Source organism: Lonchura striata, chromosome 6, assembly GCF_046129695.1.
Source record: "Lonchura striata isolate bLonStr1 chromosome 6, bLonStr1.mat, whole genome shotgun sequence".
In the NCBI taxonomy this organism is placed as follows: Eukaryota; Metazoa; Chordata; class Aves; order Passeriformes; family Estrildidae; genus Lonchura; species Lonchura striata.
This window is the reverse complement of record NC_134608.1, coordinates 54,637,805-54,651,018: the sequence shown is the minus strand read 5'-3', so window position 1 is coordinate 54,651,018 and position 13,214 is coordinate 54,637,805. Positions and strand designations below refer to the sequence as shown.

The 13,214-nt window shown below is 39.0% G+C and overlaps 1 protein-coding gene across 1 annotated transcript in view; it reads right to left on the bottom strand.

Annotated features, from left to right (window-relative positions):
- The window catches only part of SHANK2 (SH3 and multiple ankyrin repeat domains 2), a 270,317-nt gene that overhangs the window by 208,925 nt on the left and 48,178 nt on the right, over window positions 1-13,214 (bottom strand). Inside the window, exon 11 of the mRNA XM_077784360.1 lies at window positions 6,171-6,237. Coding sequence (XP_077640486.1) covers window positions 6,171-6,237 — 67 coding nt within the window. The remainder of the gene's footprint in view (window positions 1-6,170; window positions 6,238-13,214) is intronic.

Sequence of the window (13,214 nt, the reverse complement as noted above, 5' to 3'; positions counted from 1 at the left end):
CCTCTTCCTGTTTTGTCATCTACGACCTATAAAACCAAAACAGAGGTGATTGAACCAAACTTCAGGTCAGAGATAAACTCAAAAGTACTCTTTTCTTTTGACATCCCCTCAGCCAAATGCAACTCCTTAACAAATTCTAGCTTCCCTTGTGTCCCAAAGACAGCCTGGTGTAGGATCAGGAACCAGGCTGAATCAGAAAGATTCCTGAGGATGGGTCATCTGCTGACCATTTCCAGTGCCTCCAAGGGGAGCTACTGGGGTCAGAAGGACCCAGCTACCAGGCTGAACAGCACTGGGAGTTACTCACAGTAAGTAACTGAAAATCACAATTGGAAGTTCCAGTTTGGCTGAAATATTAGTTCTGAATTGCAGCATTTGAACAGGTTTGGGGTACTTGCACTGCTGTCTGCTCCCAGCTTGACCATTGGCCTGCATAGTGAACTCAATGGCATTACCCTTCTATGGACTCCACCAGAATTTTGAGGACAGTACAGCCCCCTAAATTAGTTTTTGTAAAGCAAGAAATTAACCTTATTCATTTGATAACCTATTTGCTATACAAAAATACCTTCCATTTTTGTCCCTGTCTAAGCCATTGTCCCTGGCATGCTCAAATCACTTTTTCTACTTGTGTTTTATGGCTTTATTTCTTCTTTGAATTCCATGACATGCACTAGTTCTGTACATGACCTCTGATTTTGTTTCCCTGTACAGTCCCTCAGTGGGGTCAAGACAGTGAAAACTATTTTTAAAAAACCACCGAAGGCAAAATAGCCACTACTAGTGAAAGGATTGTGTCTTAGAGCAGCCAAAGCCCTTAAAGGGCTTGGGAAAGGTTTCTGACCCCACTCTAAGGAAACAGCTCTGATGACAGGAATGCTACTGAAAGCAGCACATCCCAACTGCTGGATACAATGATCCCAGCCTGGAAGGTGCAGAGGAGGTGAGAGACATTTCTGCTGAGGAGCAGCCAGTGGACTGGCAGCTGGCTGGAAGCCAGATTTTTGGGAGGCAGGAGCTACAGGCCCTAGAAATGCTTCTAGCCATTTGGATCTTGGTGTAAAGATTGGGGCAAGGCTCAAACATGGAGCATTCCCCCCCTTCCTTTCCCCTGCCACCCTCCCAGGCATCTCATGGGGATGTGGCAGCATGACCTGCATCCACTGCTCAGCCCAGAATTCTGCCTGAGACCAAAACTAGCTCAAGGGCACTGGAAGCAGCCTGGGATCCCTCCAGTGGGTTATTTTTGGCTCAAGTGCTCTTCTGGTTCAGTCTGTAAAATAAAGCCTAGGAGAAGTAGCTGTGGCAGTCGTTGCCTACCTGGCAGGTGGCAAGGACATGCTGCAGGCTGGTTTCCAAAAGCAGGCCAGATTATTCTGCAATCAGCTGTACATAAAGCAGAACTTACACATGGCACCAGCTCTCTCCTCACCTTCCTGCCTCAGAATTTCAAGTAAGCTTCAGAAATGGCCACATACCACAGAACTTGCATGCCTCAGCCTGCAGTCCTTGCTATATGCACAGAATTCACCCAAGTTCAAAGGCCAAGAGCAACCAGCTTCTGAAAATTAAGTTTAAACTTTTCAAATTACTGTAGGTTTTGCACCAATGCACACACAGAAATAACTAACTTGTGATCAAATTGAAAAGGAAAAGCATGGTAACTTTTTCAAGCTCTGCCCTACATTTCAGTATATAATTACATTAACACACAGTCCCCAGTTTCCCAATTTGTTTGCTGCCACTGAGTGTGAGAAAGCAAGACTGAGTGTGAGAAATTCTATTTCTTGCAACCATTCAGAGGAAAACAGAGAAATAATAGCAACAGATTTATTTCATACCAACCAGTATTTGTTTGGTTGTAACCCAGCCTAAACATCATTAATGCAAAGGGGTGTTTTTCTATGAACACAGAAATGATTATTCGTTTAGCACAGATATTTGAAAGAAATTGCAAAAGGAATACAGGATTATGATATTCTACCACACAGTATGCATTTAAAACATGGAAAATTCACACCTCAGTGGTTTTGCCATCCAAACTACACAGATATCATTCCTTTTCCACATTAAATGCTCACTTACATTTGAAACAGGTAATGTTACTCCCAAAGGACAGCTGCACAGGGCTACAATAGATGTTTCTGTCCCTTTTGCTTCTATTAAATAACAAGCTATAAAAATAGAACAAGTCACTGCACGCTGCCGACAGTTTTGTAGATTTTCCTTTTGCTTTGCTGCCTTTTCCTCTTTCTGCTGTTATCTGTCTCAATCTGATAGCCCCCAGCTTGAAGAGTATTCTGCAGACATTTGATTGATGAAAATCAAAATTACTGAACCATTCCCCAAACCCAAATAAATAAGTAAACAAACAGAATATTCCTTGGGTTAGCCAGCATTTAATAGCAACACTTGCAGCTGAAAAACCAAGATTGCTGACCTCAATCACTCTCATCTAATTAAAGAAAATTAGTTATAAAAGCAATTCTACCACAAACCAGCTAACATCCTCATGTTCTGAAATACCTGTTCTGCTTATTCTACAATAAATACATGTTCCTTATGTTTACAGTCACAATGCCAGTTAAAAACACCCACATTTTAACTCATACTCAAAAAATGCTTAATTTCAAAGCAATTTCTCTATGCAGAATATATCTACAGACTGTATTAGCAGATTTTCAAAATTATCAAAATAAAAACACCCATGTGCAGGCACAGACAAACCATCACACACACACATCTCTCTGCATAATTATAGAGGAATACAGGAACTCTGACTTGAAGCCTAGCAACAGTATCCAAGTATTAGTTAGTCTGCTAATCAACTACCAAAAACTCACACACCAGTTCAATGTGCTTCATTTTCCTAAAGCAAACAAAAACCAGACAAAAGAGTTCTATCACTCCTGGCTCCAGTGCTGCTGAAGGACAAGATGCACAATAGAAAACAAACCTTGTTCACTTGAAGAAGAACAACCCATGTCATTTAGTCCATCTGAAAATTCATCCCATCACAAAGAACCAAGGCAAAAGAGAGATTTAAAAATAGGTTATCCCAGTCAAAGGATTATCAGCTTGCAACATACTTAATATCTGCATATCTGTATCTAATGAAAGCTTCAAAATTCTTACATATATGATTGGGTTTTGTATCTCCATTCCATAGAAGCCATAGTAAATTCTGTACAGCAAATGCTTCCTAAATCTGCTGTGCTCATTTACTCACAGACAGCTGCAGGCTGGATGAAAACAATCAGGGATTAACTTTTCTATTCATCACATCTTTTAATCCATTACTTTCTCTTAGTTTGCAATAAATAAATGCATGAAGTTGAATAAATTATAAATGTGTTATGGCTAGTTAAAAGAAAAAAGAAGTTTAAAAGGAACACTATTACTATTATTAAGTATTTTTAAAGGTGTGCAACATCAGGGGTATGTGTATGGTCTTCTTCAAAGCTGAAAAGAAGATGCAAGAATAGTCACTGAGCTAGGATACACTTCTGGGTCCCGAAGACTTCCAAAATAACTAATAATTAAAATTAGCTACTTTGGTGCTGTTATTATTCCTCAAAAAAAAAAAACTAATCTGGGGGCATAATGAATTGAAATAATCTGGGAAGCCACACTAAGCATTTCATACTGCTTGTAAAACGAGTTTCTAAGTACCTTATGGTAACAGGATTTCTTGCTATATGAAAAATACTATTGTAATTTTTTTCCAATAGGATTACTTTTTACATGATACGGCAATTTCCATTCACCTTTCAAACACCTGCCATGAAAACAAAAGGGATTCCCTCATAAAAAAATAAATATGATGAAATCTGGCTCTTGTTTTTCATTCTTTATAGGGATCTTTTTTTCCTGTCCTTGGATTCCTTTATCTTTGCTGTTTGATACAGCCTTACAGAACAGCCTCATCCCAGTCTGGAGTAAGAACTTTATTGGAAGAATCAGCCAGGGGAGTTTTATTGGACTAAAGTCACAGGAATCCCTTGCAAGGCTTTTTCTTTATAGACTTGTTCACATTACTCTATGGGACATTATTGTCACCTTTTTTGGCTCTAAAATAAATATTTTTTTGTATTTTTCTTCTTTTTTCAGAACAGCTGGATGATTTTTATTACATTATGATTATTGCAAAGAAGCTTACTTTATATATGCCTAATTTTCACATCTATCTTATGTAAGTGCTTTACAATTAAATTAAAAGAATGAATAATAATCTTGGTGGGATTTGATCTGTAGGACAAAGATTTAGTGGCTCTGCTGTAAATCAGAATTTCCTACTTCTAAAGTAGAGCCTAAAATAATTACAAAGTGCAAAGAGATTGGGATTATTAAATTAATTTAAAATAATAACAGGTTTTAATGAACTGGTTCAGTATCAAAATTCAGAATCTAACCAAAAACACACTTTCTGAGAGATGAATGTTTAAAAGTTTCTTAAGAGAATTGATAGCATGAATTGTCCTCATCTTCCTGAAGATACTTCCAAACTCTTCCCTATTCCTTCCCCCTTTGCTGACTCTAAGGAGATGCATTACTCAAGTGATAAATGCTAGAATACATCCAAAATTATGGAACACACTGGGTAATCAGACAAGCACAAGAAGCAAAAGCCAACTCGCTGAAGCTGAAATGCTGACATCACTCTGCACATTCATCATCACAGCAGCTCTCAGGTTTTCTGCTCAGGATTTGGTTCTTTGATTTACTCTTCTTTTTTTCTTTCCACTGGGAGACACTCCAAGAATGGACATTTCAACAACTTCACTTTTCATAAGTAATAAAACTTAAAGGACAAATGTCCAGCTCAATTAAATTAGGTGGGAGGTAATAACAAAATGTAATGTTTACTCTTTAAGACAAACTATTAATTTAAATAGTCATGCTCAATCCACCATCTTGCAAAAATTGCAAGTGAATAATGGAAGCACCAATATTTATATTTTTCAGTGGCAAAAATGGAGGCATCAGAAAAATTTGGAGAATCTTCCCATAGAAAGAATTTTCTAAGCATTTTTCTAGAAATCACCAAATCCTACAAGTCAGCAAAAAAATAAAAGCATTACCCATATGTAAATATAAACAACAATAAGATGCTCAACCTAATAAGAATAACATGTCCATTTTTAATTCATGCATTACAGATTATTAATAAATACAGAAGGATGAAGAATTCTTACATGGAAAGGAACTATCCTATTAGCCCAGGAAAAAAAAAAATCTTCCCAACTATCTCTGAACTTTATGCAGAAGTTGACTTTGGTTCATTTTGCCCTCAGTTTTCTCAGTGCACACTTCAAGAGCTGAAAGTACTACAAGAACTCATATTACCACAGAACCTTCAACCATATCACTGCAGATCATGTGCAACAAGGAAGGGAAAGGAAAAGTAGCCCTTAATCCACATTCTTAGTTTTATATTTCATGTGAGCTGGCCTAATTTCCCATATAAATGAAATACTCAAGTCAGAGATTTGCCTCGCTGAGTTCAATCAGCACAGGTGCCTACACAGAGCCTTCCGCTGCAAAAGAAATGCCTTTTTTTGTTCAACTTCAGGATTTTTCTGTGGAACTTTAACTTGAATTAAAGCATTTTAACCCATTTTTTAAACTTTATTAGGCATCACATATATCAAACTGGCTTTTATTTTAGTGGTAAATCTCTCTACTTAAAAAGATCATGAAAAAGCCTCCAGGTTTTTGTCAGGGACCCTTAATCCCTCCAAATTCAGTGAGATGGAATGCTTTCATGGAGCTGGCTTCTGCCATATATTCATTTAATTATGGAGAAGCATCTTTCTCCATTTTCATCTTTTGATGAATTATTCCTATTTAGGAGCTGCTTTAGGCGAGGGCAAAACAATCCGCAATAGCCAATCTGGCTCTTCCAGGGAAGTGGATGTGTATTTAGTTTATTACAAATTGACTTAGAAAGCACCTACCACTTATCACATTTGCCTTTTCACAGTATATTTTTGAAAACATTTCAGCTTTTTCCCCATCTGAAATTTTTTAGAAGAGTTACTTTTCAAACCTCGCTGAAATGTCACCAACCCTGTGCTTGTATCTCACATAGAATCAATTTTAACATCTTTGCAAAATCCTGGCACAAACAAGCACAACTTATTTTCAGAGTCTGTAAATATTTTGCTTACCAATATCAGCTTCCCTGTGATTCTTGATGTATTCAGCAAGCTCAAAATTTCCCGCTATTATAGCCACCTAAAGGGTTGTAAAATAGGCACAATTAATACATTGTCATCACTTGCTATGAAAGAAAACACGACATCACTGGCAAACATCAGGCAAGCATACTTTCATTTCACAAAGTGGAGTGATTCTATTACTTTTCTTCTGCAATACGTATCTGAAACACCAATGCAACAGTGAAACAGCAAGAAATGAAATCTTAATCTGTTTGTAAGAGCACTGCCAGTCCCCCAGCTGCCCGTTTTGCAGGAATGCTGGGATGGCGGCAGTCTCAGGATGCTGCTGGAAGAGCTGCTGCTCTTCACGTGGTGGCAGTCCAAGGCAGCAGTGAACATTAAGCACAGCACCCCCAAAGCTCTGGGAGCTGTACTTCTGTGTGGGGAATGCTGCAGGAGAGACACACTGAAGATATTATCTCCCTTTAATTGCTCCTGCCTCACTCCTTACCTGAGCAATAAAAACAGGAGCTGAAATGCAAAGTATATGAGAGAACCAAAGAGTGGTAGCAAGAGCTACCAGTATTCATGTACCACTAAGGCACCAAAAATCACACTGAAAGAGAGACTGGTGAAGTTTAAGCACAGGCACAAGAGTTTAAAATGTCTAAATACATTGAGTTCTAAAATAACAATTTTGTTTTTCATTTCCTGACTGTTGAACACAGATCTGAATTCTTATTTCAATGATCTTAAAAAGAAGAACATTTCCGACAGGTGTGAGAGAAGCAATTCAGTTTTGCCATTGCTGGATTCTCTCTTTTTCTTTTTCTCCCTCTTTTTGCCCTGAATATCAAGAAATTGTTTCTTCTGGCCCCATTTTGCAGCTTTGACAGATCCTGTTCTCTAGTGGCACTGTAGCTTTCCTGATGCATGTGGAAGGTATAAGCTGGGGTCACCTTTCTCATAGAAACTTCTGCATCTACAGGGTGCAGGTTTAAAAAAAAAATTGAAAAATATCTTGCTTTAGGATTCTCTTGTATATAGGACTGTATCCAAGAGATTCAGACATGAGAAATTATTAAACACTCAATGAAAATTTCTGAGCTGATGACCAAGAAAAATTATTTGTTGGTTTGTGCCTCTCCTTGTATGAAGAATGGTGCAAAGGAAGAATGCTGCAATGGTCTTGGGGAGTGTGCAAAGTACAGTTAATATCAGCAATATCTTTGGATGTAACAAGCATAAGATTTCATTTCTGCACTCAGGCTAGGAAATTGAATAGACAATTTTATTTACCAGTAACCAAAACAAAGTAATATGGAAATCCCTGAAATTGAAGACTTTACACCCAAGCTGTGGCTGCCCCATCCCTGGCAGTGTCTAAGGCCAGATTGGATGGAGCTTGGAGCAAGCTGGGATAGTGGAAGGTGTCCCTGCCCATTGCAAGGAGTGGAACTGGGTGACTTTAAGGTCCTTCCCAACCCAAGCCATTCTGGGATTTTGTGATGAGGGAGGTTGGACACTAACATCATCAGTGTTATGCACTGACACCTCAACACCATCTGAAACCATCCATATGAAAATTACTATCTTGAATACTGGCAAAACATCCTTTTTTTCAGAAGCCCCTCCAAAGAGAAACAGTTTCTCAGCATGGATGACATCAGAATCTGGCCCCCAGCCTCCTCTGTGCAGCCCTGAAGTGCAGCTTATGCCTCTCCCTGGCAAACACCACTAGGAAAGCAACAGCAAAGCTGTACAAATCCTCTCTTTAACTTCCAGTTCTGCAGCCTGGCTGGCTACAAGTTCATAACAGCAACATTTGTGTGCAGCTCTGAGGTTTTCTCTGCATTGTAAGACTTCTCTCTGATATTACCCCTAATTAGCAGTAGAATTCCAACAAGGGGGGGAATTCAGCAGTGAGAGGCAGCTTGCTAGACAGCAGCCATAGCATTCAAATGAAAGAATTTTTGATACCGAGCAGATTTCAAACCTTAAGTATAAACACATTCTTCAAGTGATAAAGACATTTCATTACTTGGAAAAAATAATTTAAATAAAAGGTATTTCCAGATAACTAAGAGACAGCTTGACAGGGAATTGTTCCCATGTTTGCTTCTGAACCAGTAGATTCAGCAAGCTCAAGGAACCATTTTTCTTAATTTAATTCATTTCAATGCACTAAAAACAGTATGTAAAATCCTTACAGCAAAATGAAGGAAAGATATTTTAAGATCTAAGGAAAGCAAGGAAAAGTTAAAAAGTACAAATATTTCTTGGCATAACATCAATGCGCTTCACTTGAATTTGATGGGTAAAATGTGTAGGAGTAAGTGAAGTCAGAGCAAAATCGGAAAGACGCAAAATGATACTCATTCAATTTGTACACTTACAAACCACAAAGCATGGCAACCAGAGATCTTTCCATACAAATGTGTCTTAAACTGAAACTATAGTGAGTTCACATGAAAATATAAATGTGAATACATTAAGACAAGTGAATGGTCTTCATAAGATCCAGAGATGGAACCAAATCAAGGTGGTGGAAATTCTCTCCTTGATCAAGTACCTAAAGCAGAGACCAACTGAAGTTCTCTATTTGTACTAAATGTCTTTGTACTTGAGAAAAAAATAATAATGCAGTGCCTTGGCAGGAAATACTAGTGTTTGATTCTTTCTGTTTTCATAATTTACATGGTTTTAAATAGCTATTGTTTGCTTTTCAGGAAATTCTGTAGACAACTGCTAGATATAAAATTAAGAGGTTATGGCAGGAAAGAAGGTTTTGTTTGAGGTTTCTTTTGATCACAAGACATCTTCTCTTGGCAGTGAAAAAGTAGCACAACCAGCAAAACTGCAGTGAAAATTTGCTTCCAATTCCAGTAGGAACTGGATTCCAGTCATCAAAATGCATCACGTGTGTGTTTACAGACATGAAATATTGCCATGAAAGGCTGGAGATAGCACTTTACAACTAGAGGCTATCTACTGACTCTGTTATGCTGAAGCTTCAAAAATTGCAGCTTTTCTAAAACTGCATATGCAGCAGTCTTGCCATAATTCAGGTTCTTTCATTCCTGCAGCAAATGTCCTTTCATGTCGTCCTTTTGACATCTATCTCACATCAAAAGCGTGTCCTCAGACACATTATACTGCAAACCTGATAAAACTTGGTTCTGCATCTTGTACAAAATAAAAGCATCACTCACACACAATTTGCACTAAAACTTGCTTTGTGTTTTGCCATGTTTTTAAAGGGTGTCTTTACTTTGCATCCAGAATCAGAAAAAGTTTACCTGCAGGGTCCCAGCATGGTGTCAATCAAAGCCCAGGAGAAAAGCCTGACTCAGTAATTCAGTGCTTTTAAACTCAAACCAGGACCTTTGTCTGCTGCAGACATTTGGTTGCGGGCCCTGCCACATTGTACTGTACAGAGAGTAGAAATTATCTTGTTGGGATTTTTAAAATCAACCTTAGAGGCAATTTGATATAAGACAGTAACCAAAGTGAATCACTTATCAGCTCCCTCCCAAGCTTAATTGACCCCACTAAGGCTGTTAACTTAGGTAGCTAATTATTACCAAATTACCTTTGATAACACACATGTCTGGCCTGGGTAAGTCTGCCACAGGGAAGCAAGCAGAGAGTAAAGCTAAGCAGGAAGATGGATCTTGGTAGGAAGCAACTAATATTGAATAAAAAGAGAGGATAAAAGCATGCTGCTGGACAGTGGTGCCTCCTTCTATTCCCACAATAATTTCTCTCCAGCGTAACAAAACTTAATGGAGTGCTGAAAAAAGGTCCCAGCTGGGACACCCTGAAGCACAAAGCCATGGGGTGGACAATTCACTGGAGAAGAGCCAGGAGCTGGCTGTCACTCAGTGTGTGTAACAGGGAGCTTGACCAGAAAGGTTGTGTTTACAGAGACATTTCCTGTGCCTGGGGAGAAGCAGAGCTGTCACAGACACCCAGTGTCTCGCTCGCTGTCTCACCGACAGATGTTTCTTTCAATGGTTCCAGGGCCTCGCTGTTTGCCATGGCAGGCAGTGCCAGATGCTCTCCTGCCAAGCCAAGGGAGGAAAGGAAGGAGTTTAATCGACACTTGGCCAGTTGCTATGGGTGGTAACCAAGGGACAGCTCAGCCGAGTGGAAACCTGAATGAATGAAGCAGCTGCAAGGCAGGGACTGGGAGGGAGCAGGCAGGAGATGGGAGCATCCCAGTACTCCTACTCCAGCACCAGGCAAGGGGCAACACTCTCAACACTGACAAGTGGGTGTCTTTCTCCTGACAGATCATTCTCAGCCCTGGCTTTCTGATAGTCACAGTCAGAAACAATCCCTCTGGATAAAGGCACTGTTTAAGCTGCCTTTCAGGAGTAAATTCAGAAATTAAATATTTGAGGCATCAGGTACTGTTTTTTCTGAATCATGTTCTCCAAAGAAACTTAGTTTAAATCATGGCAAATTACAGTACTTTGTGTAAACAGTGAAACTGGCCAGATGTCCCGTTACAGGTTTCAGTGTAACAGAGTTTCACAGTGTTTTCAGACTCTGCATCAGACAGAAGTAGCACTGACTCACTACCACCTCTCTGTTTAACTACATAAACGCAGTTCTAAAGATAATTATTTACTTACAATTCAAGTATTTATATTTTTATTTACATTTTTTGTTCCTTTTGGGAAACTAGAAGTTGGATTTACACTTTACCTGGCACTAACCTTTCACAACTGATATTTTTCTGCTCTTGAAATGTATCACAGGTAAAAGTTATATTAAATTAGAGCATGATTTTTTTAGCCTGTTAACAAATACAATTTTAGAGCTTTATGGGCTAGTCCCTGAAAAGCAAACACCATGGCTAAATTACTCTTGAGAACAAATTGCTCCACCCAAGGAGAAACAACAGAAAAAAGACAAACTGAAGCTGTCCCCTCTCAAATCAAGACAATGAACTTTGACAACCTTTCTGTTGGGACTGAAAAGAGCCTCTTAGTCCATTTATCTTCCACTCAGTCCAGGCTTCTGCATTTCTGCTGCACATGCTTACATTTGAGTTCTGAAATGCAGAACCTTTGGAGGGAGCAGAGGGAGCTGGAGGGTTGTAGCTGCCATTCACAGTGAGCACATAAAGCATCATCACTCCCCACCTGCTTTTTCTCCACCTGCTCTTCTCTTCCAGACAATTTCCCTTTCCTGAGGAAAGTGCATTTCATTATTCTTTCCTTCAGGGCTGATGTTTCACCTTTCTCTTGTCTCTGCCAGCCAGCAGTGTTATTGAACGATGGTTTTTCCAGAAAGCTTGGACTGGCAGTAAGTTCAGGCATGGTGCTGTAATTTAAAGGAGGTAACTCCAGCCCAGAACAAAATGTGAATTACATCAGTGCAAATACAGGTGGACAGACAGGACACTGAGGTAAATCTTCCCCTACAGGTTGCTGTCTTCAGTGGGAACCACAAGAAAGAGGTCACAGAACCCTGTAAATGAGACTGTAACCATCAAACTCCAGAAACTGTCTTCCACTTCAACCATAGACTCACAAAACCATAAATTATTTCTCATTCCAGCAAGGATTATATTACTTTAACAATGAAAATACACCACTCAAGCAGTCACAGCCAACACACAACAGGATTGACTATCACCAGAGGCAAATGAGAAATTAACACAAGGGAATTTAGAAGGAAGCATTGGGATCACTTCCTTAATTAAAAGATTTTTAGAAATGCTCTTCCATGTATCATAACCAGGATGTGTTTGCATAGTACTAAAAATCTCCAATAATAACAGCTTTGGAGATTGACACCTCTTTAATTTGATACAAAAATCCAATGGTGTTTACTGTGGGGCAATGGAAATAAAACATAGCTAAACTTCAATGTATTTATTTTCTACTGTGTCCTCTGGAAAGAAAAGCTCTCCCTAATAAAGCCAAGAAGTACATGGAGTCCAAAGGCACTTTGAATTTATTCCCAGCACACCATCAAGCCCACAGCAGTCAGCCTCAAGGACATCGGGAAGTTAAATTTAGGTTGTTAAGTGCCAAGACCCTGTTCCCATGTGCGCCCGTGTAGGACACGGCAGCGGGAGGCTCCATCCCTGATAAATGGTGACACAAAACCACCCAGCAGACTCAAACAAATCCTATCCTAAATGGATCTGCATTAGCTGCTCTCATGTAGCATGTGGATTTTATAACTCTCTCAGTAGGACAGATGGAGTTCATTTTGGAAAAGCAGGAAGCAATCTGTGTTCCGAATTTCTTTTCCATAGGTGTGGGATGGAAATGTATCGATCACCCACTGTTGGTTCCTTATGCAATTCCAGGAGGCTGCACTTGAAGAGATGTTTATTGATTCAAAGAGCAACACAAGTACCTGGAACTCGGAGTCCTGAGGAAAAGCATTCTCTTGTAATGCCTGAGCAAAACGTGAAAATGTGGAAAACATTGTTTTGAGCTCAAATCACAACACAGACCTCAACTGTTTTCCATCAGAATGTTAAAAATTCCAAATGGGTCTTTCTCTGAACCAGCTGGAAAATCCTACACAATTTCCACAGCCATTATAATCTAATGCAAAACTGCTGGACAATCATTAATTCCTTATTTCACTTTGCAAAAATCAAAGGGGAGAGTTTCACCCCACATTTTGTAGTTCCATGGATTGTAGTTGATTTTTGACTTTGAGGCTACGACACAGCAAAATAAAAGTAGCAGAAGCTTCTCGGTTCACCTCATTAAAAAATAAAACCAAATGCTTGATTAATATTCTATTAATATCATTAATTCCCTGTCTTTATCTAACAGTGCTGCTGAATACATGTCATAAAACATGACCTCAAGGAGATGTATATTCTTGCCTTATGGAGACACACATTTACACTCCAAAACTACATAAAAAAAAATAAATTCTGAAGTTGACACGTAATACATCTATTTAGAAATCTGTCAAACAAATCACTACTTTAGGAAGTTTATGATTGTGCAGTATTTTGTACATTTAATAAAACAATAATGTTTTTGTTGAAAATAGATCAGAACTGAAAGG